At 53.8% G+C, this 12,644-nt stretch overlaps 1 protein-coding gene across 1 annotated transcript; it reads right to left on the bottom strand.

Moving 5' to 3' along the window:
- Positions 1-423: 423 nt before the first annotated feature.
- Positions 424-6,458, bottom strand: LOC147596472 (dynein regulatory complex subunit 4-like). The gene is made up of 11 exons (XM_086771424.1): positions 6,372-6,458; positions 4,905-5,102; positions 4,502-4,708; positions 4,155-4,209; positions 3,548-3,753; positions 3,107-3,274; positions 2,684-2,770; positions 1,485-1,694; positions 1,082-1,147; positions 587-762; positions 424-475 (listed from the first exon to the last, which is right to left on the bottom strand). The coding sequence occupies exons 1-11, from the start codon at positions 6,384-6,386 to the stop codon at positions 424-426; spliced, it is 1,440 nt and encodes a 479-aa protein (XP_086627550.1). The 5' UTR covers positions 6,387-6,458.
- Positions 6,459-12,644: the final 6,186 nt, after the last annotated feature.

Below are 12,644 nucleotides of genomic sequence, written 5' to 3'. Positions count from 1 at the left end.
GAAGCAGCATTCTTTGTTGCAGCGCTGGATGCACGGGGGATCCTTCCACCCAGCATACATGCCGGTCTGAAAATCTGGACAGAATCTATTTAGTGATTTCATACATCATCATTAATAATTCCCTGAACACTAATACATAATCATCAGTTTTCCTGGAAACCATTGTAATATTCCCCACCCACTTGTGCATGCTCAGTCTTTTGAGTCAAGGGTCTTCTGGTGGTCTTGGGGGTTGTCAGAGTGGGCCCTCCTCAAATTCTCTGGCGGAACCCTTCCTTAAAATCTCCATCCGTGGTCTTGGGAAGGTCGCGTTTTCCTTGATTTTCTGGCTCCAAAGTGATGGCTCAGGGCCTATCTTCACAGCTGGGGTTTGAGGCCTGCCTTTGTTCTACCACTCTTCTTAATCACCCCAGACATGCTGGGCTAACTGCTAACAAACGAGATGTTGTAGCAGTTCTGAGACTCCGTGTTCCCTCTAAGGGCACATAGATTTCATACAAAATTTACCCTATGTGACTACAGTGAGCCAAAGGCTCACTGGGCTCTGTTTATTGTCGCGGAGCACCAATGAGGCCCTGCACGGCACAGCGGGTCCCTTCGCGCCAGCTGGCGCCAGGAGGGCACAGCGATGAGTCCCGCAGGGCCCTGTCCCAGCACCTGCCCCAGCACGGGGCTCGCCAGTGGCTTAAAGCCCAGGTTGTCCACGGGGATCCCAAAGGCTCTCAGCTTGGCCTCCAACGTGTGCAGCATGTCATTGTGTGCCTGCAAGAGAAGCGTCCCATGCTCAGCCTGATACCGAGCTCCAGCCCAGCACCTCCCTGCCTTGCCATGGACGCTCTGCACCTCCCTGCATGGAGAGGACCCCAAAATGCCTTCCTTTGCAGGGGAAACCGCAGCCTGGGCTGGCTCCTGCCCAGGCCATGAAGCAGCTCAGCCGGCCTGCTGGAAGTTCCCTTCCATCCACTTGGTGCAAGGCTTGGAGTAGAAATTCCCATTTCCACCCCACCAAGCCACAGCCAGCACCCACCAGGCCCCAGCCCTGACCTGCAGGGCTCAGGGAAGCTTCATCCCCTTCCCTCACCTTGCAGACTTGGGCTAGCTGCAGCTGCAGCTGCCTGATGGTGGTGTTCTTCGAACTGACCAAGTCCTGCAAAGGGAGATGGTGCATCAGGCAACAGCTACACGGCCCTGGGGACACGGCGGCTGTGAGCAGTGTGACAGAGTGCACAGAGGAGCTGCTGCGCAGCGGCCGAGCTGGCAGCAGGACTTAGCTTGCAGTACAGCCTGACAGGTGGCCACCGCTCTATGTCCTTCCAGCCAGAACTGCCAGGGACAGCCAGCCCCAGGCAGAGGTGAGGGACATGGATGAGTGACATGGCAGCTTCAGCCACGGAGGACGAGGGCTTGCATGGCTCAGGGTCAGCTTTCACCATAAGGCAGCCTCTGCCCTCCAAGGCCAGCCCTCACCGGGCCCCACACAGTACCTCCAGCTTGCTGGAGACCAAGAAGAGGGCATCCGGGTCGAGGTTGGAGGCTGCAAAGGCCTCACTGAGCTCCACATCCTTTTTCTCCACCATGCTGAGGAGCCCTTTCAGCTTGCGCTCTAGGAGCAAGTTCTTGAAGCCCGTCTTCTGCTGCACCTCTTCTGTGGCTTGGGTGAACTTCTGATAGAGCTCATCTCGCTCCGCCTGCACCTGCTCCCAAAGACAGCGTGCCTTCACACCCGGGCTGGCGGCAACCCCGGGCCAGCACCAGACAGGTCTGGTGGCTTGGCCCTGCCTGCTCCAGCCACGGCCTGGCCATTCCCCATGGCACCTGCAGCCCACAGGAAGGCAGGTGCTGGAGCACAGCTTCTCTCCCTCCCTCCCTTCATGGCTGGCACTCCCTCAGCACCCACACTTCTGCTCTCGCCTCCCCTCCAGGCCCGAGACACCTCTGACAGCAGAATGGCTGGATGGGCACTGGTTTACACTTCAGAGGGGGCCCCACAGCACACAAGGGTCTCTCCTCTCCTCGCAGCTGGCAGGAGTCCCTGGCTCACAGCTGGTTAAGAAGTGTCCTAATTAGGACACAATTTCTCCACCACAGCTTATTTTGGAATGCAATTAATATGTTGCTGCCTTCATGATGGATCGATAACAAGGCCTCAGACCAGTCTTCCTGTTCCTGAGGATTTCTGCTAATTACAAACAAGCTCTCTTCTTGCCTCCAGAGATTTATCTTCGCTGGGAGGGGGAGAGGCTGAGTCTGGGAGAACTCAGACAATGGGACTCATCCCGAGCCACTCCCGCATGGCAAACAAGGGAAGCAACCCCCAAATGCCAGCAGAAGGAGGGAGCGAGCTCCCACCGGGGGTGCTGACCCATGACAATCCCTCGCCACAGCTCTGCTCCAGAACTGCTGCTGCAGCCAGTGGCTCCCTGGCTGGGAGGGGACTACCTGAGCGTGCGCGCTTGCTTAGCCAAGTACAAGGCCAGGCCTGTCTGCTGAGCTGAGTGGAAGATGCCAAAGCTGTGAGAAGCTTCACTGGAAGTAGCAGTTATCTCAGGGCTCTGGATCAGATCTTCTGAAAGCCCTTGGCTAAGCACAAACTCTCTGCTCAGTCCCCATGACCAGCCCTCTGCGGAGGGGCCAGGGTTTTGGAGAGGGAAGTGGGATGCCCAGACCCATCTGCAGCTCTCACCTTGCTGAACCTCTGCTTCAGGACCTCGTGTTCCCACTGAAGAGCCTTCAGTTCCTTCTGGGTGAGTTTCAGATGGGCTCTGATGTTCTGCGAGTGGGAAGGGGCAGTTAAAAAGCACAGGTTTCTCTGGGAGGTGTCGGGGACACGTTCGGGCAAGGCAGGAGAGTGACCAGCAAAGAGAAATGGGTGAGAAAAAAGAAGCAGTACCCGCACCAACACCCTTTCCTCTCTGCTGTGGAGGCGACTCTACTTTCTCGCTACCGGAGTGCCATTTGAGATCGTACAAGCACCCAGCGAAGCCCAAAGGAACTCGGAGGACTTTGCTCAGGGATCTGGCCAAGCCGAGTGGCAGAGGTCACTGCTGAGCGGCTGCCTCCAGGACAGAGCCAGGGCCACTGGGGAGAGGACAGGGCTGGCACTCACCCTCAGGGCCTCCTTGTCCTTGTCATAGTTGGCCAACTTCTTCTGCAGCTCAGACAGCTGCTCGCGGGCCTGCTGCAGGGGCTCCTTCAGCTGCTTGTTCTGGAGCAGCACACGTGCCTTCTCCTTTTCCAAGCGATTCCCTTTCTTCTTCATCTCCTCCATCTGCTCCTGTTCTTGGAAACACAAGTGCCAACTCCTGGGGGCTGCCCAGGTCCTCAGGGCTTCCCCAACCCTCCGGACACCCTCCTGCTGCTGGCCCAGCAAGACCCTGTGCTCAAGAGCTTCACTCCTGGAATGGTAGCAGACCCTCGGGAGAGTAGCAGCACCCACACGGCCGCCTGGGAACCGGCCAGACCTGGGTGAAATCCTCACAGGAGCGGTCCATTGCTGGAATGGTGACACTGCAGGCCAGGCAGGCTGAGGCAGGGGGGCAGGCAGTACCTTGAGCAAGTCTATGAGCGCCATGTTTTTGTCACGCATATCATTGTAGTAGTCCTTGATGTCACGGAAGGCTTTCTCGTGGTTCCTCATCAGCTCATCAATCTGGGTGTTCTTCCCCTCCTCCACTTTGTGGACCTCGGTCGTTCTACACAAGTCAAGCTCGTCCCGCAGCACTTCCATCTTGTTGGTGTACTTGGCCTTGATCTCTGGGGGAGCACACAGAGAGCTGAGTGAGGACCTCCTGGAGATCGCACGTAACATGCCCCAGTGCCATTAATAGGTGAGGTGCCAGAGTGGCGTGTGCCACTGTGGCATCACTGGAGTTCAAGACACTTGTTAGCAGTGTCACCACAGCTGCCACCAGTGTGCGGAGCAGCTACACTGGGACCACGGAGAGCAGAGCAACAGGCGCCCTGCCTGCACCCTCTGGAAACTTGGGGAAAACTGTCCAGAACTCGGGGAAAACAAGCCAGAACTGGAGGGAAACCCATCCCCCTTTCTGCTCGAGGCTCTGCCACGGAGCCCGGCAGCACAGCAGAGCTCGGAGAAGCCTCCCCTGGCACACTGACAAAGGGAGGTCACGCAGGAGCTACGCGCACGGACTCACCTTTCACCTGTCTCTCAAAGTTGTTGTGCAGCTGGGTGATCTCCTCCTCTTGTTTCTGTTAGGGAGAAGCTACATGTCAGAGACACATAATCAAATCCTCAGGCAGCTGCATCCTGAAGGATTCCCTCCTGCTCCCTGGGAAAGGCCCCTGCTGTGGTGCCAGTCCCACGTTATCTCTGCACACGGCAGCTCATGGGTTCTCCAGCAGCTCTCACAGCTCTCCGTTGCAGGAGGGGGATTTCGCAGGAGCTGGGAGCCCCAGGAAGCCCTTCTCCGCAGCCCCACCACCTCCCTCTGCAGCAGATGCACACGGCTCATACATGGCTCCGGCCCGGCCAGGGACCTACCAGGTGCATGTTTTTCAGTGCCTCCTCACTGGCCAGCTCCTGCTCCTTCAGCTCCATTTTCATGGAACGCATGTCCTTCCTCAGCTCCATCTCCTGGGCCCAGTGATCCTTCTGGGCCCGCTTCACGGACAGGGTGCCCTCCCCCTTCAGCTCGGTGAGGTTTTCTTGGTGTTCGTGCAACAAGTGCTTCACCTTCTGCTTGTAAACCTAAAGACAAGCTACAGACTGGGTGAGGGGCTTCTGCAGGAGACATGTGGACCTGGGATTTTTATCTGTGACGCGTCTGGGTTGCATCTCACCCAGCTTCTCCTCCTCTAGCCCTTCCCTCACCTCCTCAGAGCTGCCCAAGGCTCAGACAGAGCTTGGGGCACTCACAACATCTCCCAGCCTCCTGCCCTCCCACCTTCAGCTCCACTTGTTGCTGCTCCTCCGCCTCCTTCATCTCCCACTCCTTCTTCCGCAACTCTGCTTTCTGCTCCTCCAGCTGCCGGCGGGTCATCTCCCAGAAGCTGTGAAACTTGTCACGTTCCAGCTGGAAATAGTTGCGCTCTTCCCGTTCCCGGTCCAGCTCCTCCCGCAGACGCGCAACATGCTTCTCCAGCTGCAAAGCCAAGGGGAAGAGCCAGGGAGGGGAAAAAAGAGGCCTCAGACAGACACCTCCACAAGACACCCGTGGCAAGCCATGTCACAAACCTGGCAGGCCACAGTGGCCATCAATGGGATGGAGGCGCGCAGGAGAGAAGGGGACGGGCCCTGACACAGGGACATCTGGGGACTGTGGGGGTTGCCCAGGGCCTGACAGAACCCATCAGCCCCTGGAAAAGGAGTAACACCATTCCCAGGTGCCTAAATACTACTGATTTGTAGAATCAAATCATAGAATCGTTTAGGTTGGAAAAGACCTTGAATATCACTGAGTCCAACCGTTATCTCAACACTGCCAAGGCCACCACCAATCCATGTCCCTAAGCAGCACATCTGCGTGCCTTTTAAATATCTCTGGGGGTGGTGACTCCACTGCTTCTCTGGGCAGCCTGTTCCAATGCTTGAGAACCCTTTGGGTGAAGGTGGTTTCCTCTCACCCTACCACTTCTTACTTGGGAGAAGAGACCCACAACCTCTCTGCTCCAACCTCCTTTCGGGTAGTTGTAGAGAGCACTAAGATCTCCCCTCAGCCTCCTTTTCTCCAGCACAGGACTCGGGCTCCAGACCCTTCACCAGCGTCGTTGCTCTCCTTTGGGTGTGCTCCAGCACCTCAATGTTTTTCTTTCAGTGAGGGGCCCAAAAGTGAACACAGCACTGGAGGTGCGGCCTCACCAGTGCTGACTACAGGGGACGATCACTGCCCTAATTATCCTGGCTACTCTCTGAGACAATCCAGGATGCTGTAGGCCTTCTTGGCCACCTGGGCATGCTGCTTGCTCTGAGATGTGCAAGATCTTTCCCAAGGAGCAAGGTCCCCAGCCCAGGGCCATCTGCTCCTCTGTTGGTAGGACACTGGGCAAAACAAGGGGACTTGGAGCAACTGAGGGCGCCGCGAGCAAGAGCACAGCAGGCTGCCATCACAGAGCTCCCAGCTGAGCCATCAGCTGGCTGAGCAGGCTGCCGGAGTTATGGAGTCGGGGAGAAGACAGGGAGGGCACAGGGCTGGAGAGCAGAGTGGGCCGGACCAGCAGAAGGGAGGATGGGACGAGGGGGCTGCTCCTTCCAGGACCAGTGAGAATCCCTCACCAGCACAGCTGGCCATCAGGCAGGGAAATGATCCTCAGCTGCTTGTCTCTGTCACCCTCCGCCACCTGTCATTGCCGGAGCCAGGTGCTGAGCTGGGCTTCCTAAGCGGGACTGGTGTGGAAGATGAGGGCTCTCTCACCTGCTCCTTGCTCATCTCCTGCGGGGACAAAGCATCCACCACTGCTGGAGTTTTGCTTTCTTCCCCTTTTTTCCCGCCTTTCTTTTTGGGTGCCTAAGGAGAGAAAGCAAAACACACGAGGTGTGTGCATGGCTCAGGTGCTGGGAAGAAACTGTGCTGCTCAGAGCTCCCACAGCAGCCCAGGCCACCAAATGTCCCTGCTCTCATGGCTGGGACAGGGTGAGGAGGGGGACAGGGAGCCAGGGTCCGTGGAAGGGGCCTGGAAGCCCCTGACAGCCTCCAGCACAGCCACGGCTCATACCCAGCCACTGCTGGCCCAAAGCGAAGCCCAGAATGCCCGTACCCAAAAGAAGGGCTCGGGAGCAGCATCACAGGCCTGGGCATGGCGCTGAGGGGCTCCCTCCCCAGGGCTGGGCCCAGGACAAGCTCAGGCCCTGCTCTCACCATGGCTGCTGCCACTCACACTGTGGTCTCCAAGGCAATGGGAACGCGCATCTGGAGAGAGGTGTGAGGTGGTCGGACACGCCCGTTAGCAACGTGGGGCTGCACCGTGGCAACGGGGGTGGGGCCTAGTCCAGGCCCTGAACCAGGTCGCCACGCCAACAAAGGCAACAAGTGGTGCCGAAACCCGGGAAGTCGCCTGGACGGGTGAACGGCGGCCGGAGCGGCAGGACCAGCCCGGCGGGGAGGACGCTCCCGGACCAACAAGGAGGATGGAAGCCCTTGTGAAGGTCGTATCACAATTACATAAGCAGTGGGGTATTGATTGTAAGCCCAAAGATTTTACTGTCGCAGTTGCGAGGCTTTTACAAATTGGGGTCATTGACCAGCCGGTGGATATTCTCCACCCTGAAGTGTGGGATAAATGCACTAAAGCATTAGCCGAGGAGACGATGTCCTCGGGTAGCGGGAAAAACCTTAAGTCGTGGGGGAAAGTCGTACAGGCCCTGCAGAAGGCCTTACAAGAGCAGGAAACCTGGAGGGCGGCAAGGGACTGTTTGTTAGTCACTCCGAAATTGGGAGTCGGGGCAGCTACGCAGACTCCGCACCCCCCAAACGGCGGTGATTCCACGGAGTCCAAAAACTTACAAGAGGGCGACACGCCCCCTCTACCCCTGAACCCCTCGCCCCCTCAGTCCCCAAACCCTGACCCGATTACGGAGGCACAGAAGCGCGCACTGTCCTTCTGGGGTGGGTTAACTGAGGAAGCCAGGGGCGCTGAAGCCCGGGCGAGACCACCACCTTATGCGCCTCATAATGGCGCCGAACCCCGGGGGGAGGGCGGGGCGAAGATGTCCCCGGTGGGAACAAAGAAGAAGCGCTCGAGCTAAGAAGCGCACACAAAGGTGAAGGGCAGGAGGACAAGAAGGAGAAGAGTGGTGGGGGCGACCGGGGAGGGGAGGGGAGTGTGAGTGAAGCGCCGACAGCCAATCAGAGCGGCCCGCTGAGCAGAAGGCGGGGCGAACCAAAACGGAGGGACAAGCCAAGGGGGAGGGAACGGCCCGCCCACCAAGGAAGTAGGCGGCGCCCAACAAACAGGCATCAGAACCCGGAAGTAACCAGTCAGTCGAGTTCCGACTCCGGAACAGCCGCGAGCTGGGGCGAGCGGCTCGTAACCGATTCAGACTCAGAGGAGGAGGACACGAGGGTAAATAAAATTAAAAGCAAAAATATCCCCAGCCAAAATAAAAAGGAATCGCGAGGGGAAGGAGTTCCTCTCACGGATTGGAGGGAAATAAAGATTGCCTGTGCGGATTGGGTCCCAACAGCCACGCTGGCGTTCCCGGTCCGGGTGGCAGACGGGGGACAAAGGGTTTACTCGCCACACCGTGGTTAACCACCCTGGTATCTACCCTGGGAGGGCCAGTCACAATGATCGTGTTAGCATTGGTCTTCGGACCCTGTATATTAAACAGACTCGTGTCGTTTGTCAAGAGCCGATTAGAGACGGTTAACGTCATGTTAGTGGAACGCATGGAACACCGACAATTGCTTTAAGGTTCTGTTTGTTTAGAATTATCCCTAATCGTTCCCCATTTACCATCCGCCCAGCGTGCCTTACACTCGCTATCGCGAGATGATTACACAGTATTTTCACTCAGGTTTACTAACAGTATTAGGCTTGCCTTCGCTTTTACGCCTACTCACAAAGTGCCGTTAATCGATCTTTTTAAGGTAACAACTATTTTAAGATATATATATTCTTTACGATTGCTGTAAAACGTAGAACAAGAACAGAATATTTGAACTAACTTAACTATACGTTTAGTATGTTTTTATCCGAGATCACGGTGTACGTATTCTTGAACTGGATCCAAAGTGCGTCTTTGTAGTTGCGGTACCAATTTATTGTGTTCTGTCATTGTAGATTTCTTTGTTCCCTTGTAGTGGGACCCCGATGGCCCTGAATGGTATCCTTTACACCGCGATACCTCTTGTAAACCTGTGTTTGTTCCAGAGTGCAAGTAAGTGCTGCAATGAAAAGTTGTGAGCAGTGTTTAGCTGGAATTTCGAGTGTTCTAGGTGAGTAAAGAGAGGGTTGTGTATGTGTACGCTGGAAAGAGGAAGTCGGGCTGAGGGAAGAGAGGAAGTAGTCGCCCAGTCGGATTCTGGGGGAGTGGCAGCACCCCTCAAACTCTGGGGAAGGGGTGGTACAGCAACTGAGTTGCTGGACACGGAGTAAAGACAGGATCAGAGAATGAATCAGTAAATATGGGAGGAGGTCAGAGTGGAGGAACATTAAAGAAAAGCCCTTTAGGTTGTGTACTTGCTCACTGGAAAGATATCGTTGGGACTGGACGTACGGAAAGTAAGAAGACCTCTACCCAGCAGTGGCGGATCCATACGCCCTGCTGACTGTGATGACACCTGAACCACTTTGGCTTGCTGCTCCGGATTTGAAAGGACGCTTTTTTTCTTTTGCCTCCCTCTCCATGAGGCCAGTCAAAATCGTTTGCATTCGAATGGGAAAAGACTGTGATATTTTGATCAATTTAATTACGCATAGGGAGGGGGGAAATGTGGGTAGCTAGGGTCTGGCGACCGGAAGATATCGCGCTGTACAGAAAGATAGGGTCTCTCTCCTGATGACCAATAGCGGTCAGTTTGTGATGCAAGCAGACGGAAATAACGTTGTAAACCTAAGCTATATAAGGTCGTGTTACCCCTCAATAAACGCCATTTGCCGTCCACCACACTGGTGTCAGCGAGCTGATGGACCGAGCGGCCTGGGGTTGGTCGCCGTGCCGTTCCTGAACCAGGTCGCCACGCCAACAAAGGCAACAGGAGGTAGTAGAGAAAATGTTAAGCCCGGGAAGAGGGAGGGGTGGGGGGAGGTTATCTTGTTCCCTGTCTCATTCTCCTGCTAGTTTTAGAAATAAATGAGTGTTTTTCCCCAAGTCGAGTCTGTTTTGCCCGTAACGGTAACTTTAAGGATTTCTCCCTGTCCTTATCTCAAACCTCGAGCTGTTTTTCCTTATATTATCTCTCCCTATTCTCTCGGAGGGTGGGGGGAATGAGAGAGAGACTGCGTAGTCTGGTCCCGATCGGGGCTGAACTACTACACAGCCAAAGAGGGATTATGGTTTTTCATAGGTTGCAGTACATGCTTACAATCATTGTTAGCATTTTCAACAGCCAGTTGTAATAGCAACATCCCTCTTGCATCATCATTGTCGAACTGCTGCTCGAAAGTAGCTTGCAGACGATCTATGAAATCTGCATATGGCTCATTAGCTCCTTGCAGCACCTTAACAAAAGATTGAGGTCCTTCGCCTTTTGATGCTGGGATTTTTCTCACTGCCCTAAGAGCAATATGTCTAATTTGAGCATACGCTTCTCTCGGGAACTGTGCCTGCAGGAGCGAGTTACTATAAGCATTTTCTCCTGCCAGTTGTTCATATCCTGTTGGAATCTGTTGATTTAAATTTTGTAATACTTTGCACAGTCCATCCTTCTTTAAAATCATGGACTGTGTAGGTGTTAACACCATTTTCATTAACAATTTCCAATCATGTGGATCCAGAGTATACGACTCTGCTTTTGCCTCAAGTAAGGGTGTAGTAAAAGAAGAATGTATCCCTCCCTTCTTTACTGTCCGTCGCAGCTCCTTTATAGCATCATAACTGAGAGGCTGCGAAACCAGCTGCTGATTAGCTTGATACATAACTGGACAGGCTAAAACAGTTTGCCAGTCACCATTCTGCATTGCCTCTTTTTTACGCTCTTCCCAGATACCACACATTTCAACATTCACAGCTGCATGACTAACATTCACATTTCACGGAGGAGGGAACAGATCAGGTTTCTTTTCAAAGTCTTTTGAACCCACATTAAATACATCTACCTCCAGAGAGGTTTCGTTATTAGCAAGCGCAGTATCAGGAAAAGAATTGATAGGTGAAACCCGAGGCAAATCTGGCACGCGAGACTGTGGTGACGACAGCGACGGTAAAAGCGTGGAAGCAGGGTGTACAAGTGCAGGTTGCAGGGGAACAGGAATACAGCACGGAGTTTTCTGCCCCGACCCGCGGCACGGAGTTCTCTGTGCTAATCCCTCCCCCCAACCAGTTTCTGGGGAGATGCCATTGTTACAGGGGGACACGCTTACAGGTTGAGGGTCTGGTAATGGAGATGCCGACGCCTCAGGCAAAGAAGAATTAGTAGACTCTGTTGAAACATTGTCGAGGGTTAGCATGATTTGTACCCAAGTGGCTAAGTTTTTGCAAGCTTGGCTGCAAAAAGCTGCTGCAGCGATTTTTTGAAGGCTTGTGCCCACTTTCTCCCAAGCCTCTATTTGAAAAGTCCCGTCTGCAGGAAATTGCGGATGATTTTCACGAATCCACTCTAATAAAGTCATTAACTGTGGGCTGGTAACAGTCCTGCCCTGCGTTTTCAGCATTTTTCCCATTACATCAATGCTTTGCATCTCATCTGAGGATATTTTCCCTCCCATGATTCCCAGTTGCTCACCTGTATGCAAGTGATGAGCGCGCTTTCTGATGTGTGGATCCTCAATCCCGGTTTCTGGATTCCGGCCTCTGGTTCAACTGGGCTATGCCACCAGTGCAGGCTTTGTTCAAGCCTCTTCAGAGTTTCCGTCCTTGTTCCTTTTGAAGTTTAAGTGCGTCCCTGTTTGGGCGCCATCTGTGGCATATTGGTGGGACAGAGTAACGGGCAAGACAGCAAGTGAGCCCAAAAGGCCAAAGTTTATTTTTACAGCAGTGTTTTATACTCTTTACCTGGATGCTCTTTGTCTACGATCTCTATTCCTATAGGGCAACTATTAGCACGATCTCTACCACCCCACTATTTGTCCAATTTGCTTCACGCTTTTGATTGACGTTGTAGCATTGTTCTTCATCACGTACTTCTTCACACCGTTGCTTCTCAGCATGTACTCTCGCTTTGCCCATTGTGCTCAGGTCCTGTTTGCTTTGATACATTCACCCCTATTCCCATCCGCATTACTCACTTTGCTGCATTTGCTTACATCGATACACTTGCTCATATTCCCATCCACTACAGTCTCCCACAAATGGATCACACCAAGTGGGACCCTCTGCAGTGTATTTGAACAAAAAGCCTTTACAGATTCAGCTTTCGAATACATGTGCATTACTATTCTATAGAATGATTGGTTCCAGTCTCCTCGCCCGGCCCGTCAATTCCTACGCGCACTCAGTCCTGTTACTCCCCCCATTTCTTTTAAATCAGTGGTAGGAATGAAGTAGAGGGTTGGTGAGTCAGTGGTCGCAGGGACTGATGCTGGCATGACCTTTTCCCTCATTTCTCCAGTAGCTGTGTCACCAAAATCGGGAATCAAACTCCTGAACAGCAATATAGCATTAAGAAGCAGCATTCTTTGTTGCAGCGCTGGATGCACGGGGGATCCTTCCACCCAGCATACATGCCGGTCTGAAAATCTGGACAGAATCTATTTAGTGATTTCATACATCATCATTAATAATTCCCTGAACACTAATACATAATCATCAGTTTTCCTGGAAACCATTGTAATATTCCCCACCCACTTGTGCATGCTCAGTCTTTTGAGTCAAGGGTCTTCTGGTGGTCTTGGGGGTTGTCAGAGTGGGCCCTCCTCAAATTCTCTGGCGGAACCCTTCCTTAAAATCTCCATCCGTGGTCTTGGGAAGGTCGCGTTTTCCTTGATTTTCTGGCTCCAAAGTGATGGCTCAGGGCCTATCTTCACAGCTGGGGTTTGAGGCCTGCCTTTGTTCTACCACTCTTCTTAATCACCCCAGACATGCTGGG

The sequence above is a fragment of the Chlamydotis macqueenii genome, chromosome Z (assembly GCF_036417535.1).
Source record: "Chlamydotis macqueenii isolate bChlMac1 chromosome Z, bChlMac1.mat, whole genome shotgun sequence".
NCBI classification, from domain to species: Eukaryota; Metazoa; Chordata; class Aves; order Otidiformes; family Otididae; genus Chlamydotis; species Chlamydotis macqueenii.
The sequence above is the reverse complement of the archived record's forward strand: the minus strand, read 5'-3'. Positions and strand labels throughout refer to the sequence as shown.

Excerpts from the sequence above, each read along its gene's own strand:
- LOC147596472 (XM_086771424.1), bottom strand. Across the intron at positions 4,210-4,501 it reads CACTGAAAAACATGCACCTG|AAACAAGAGGAGGAGATCAC; the intron begins GTAGGTCCCTGG and ends TCTCCCTAACAG. Across the intron at positions 3,754-4,154 it reads CTTTGAGAGACAGGTGAAAG|AGATCAAGGCCAAGTACACC; the intron begins GTGAGTCCGTGC and ends GTGCTCCCCCAG.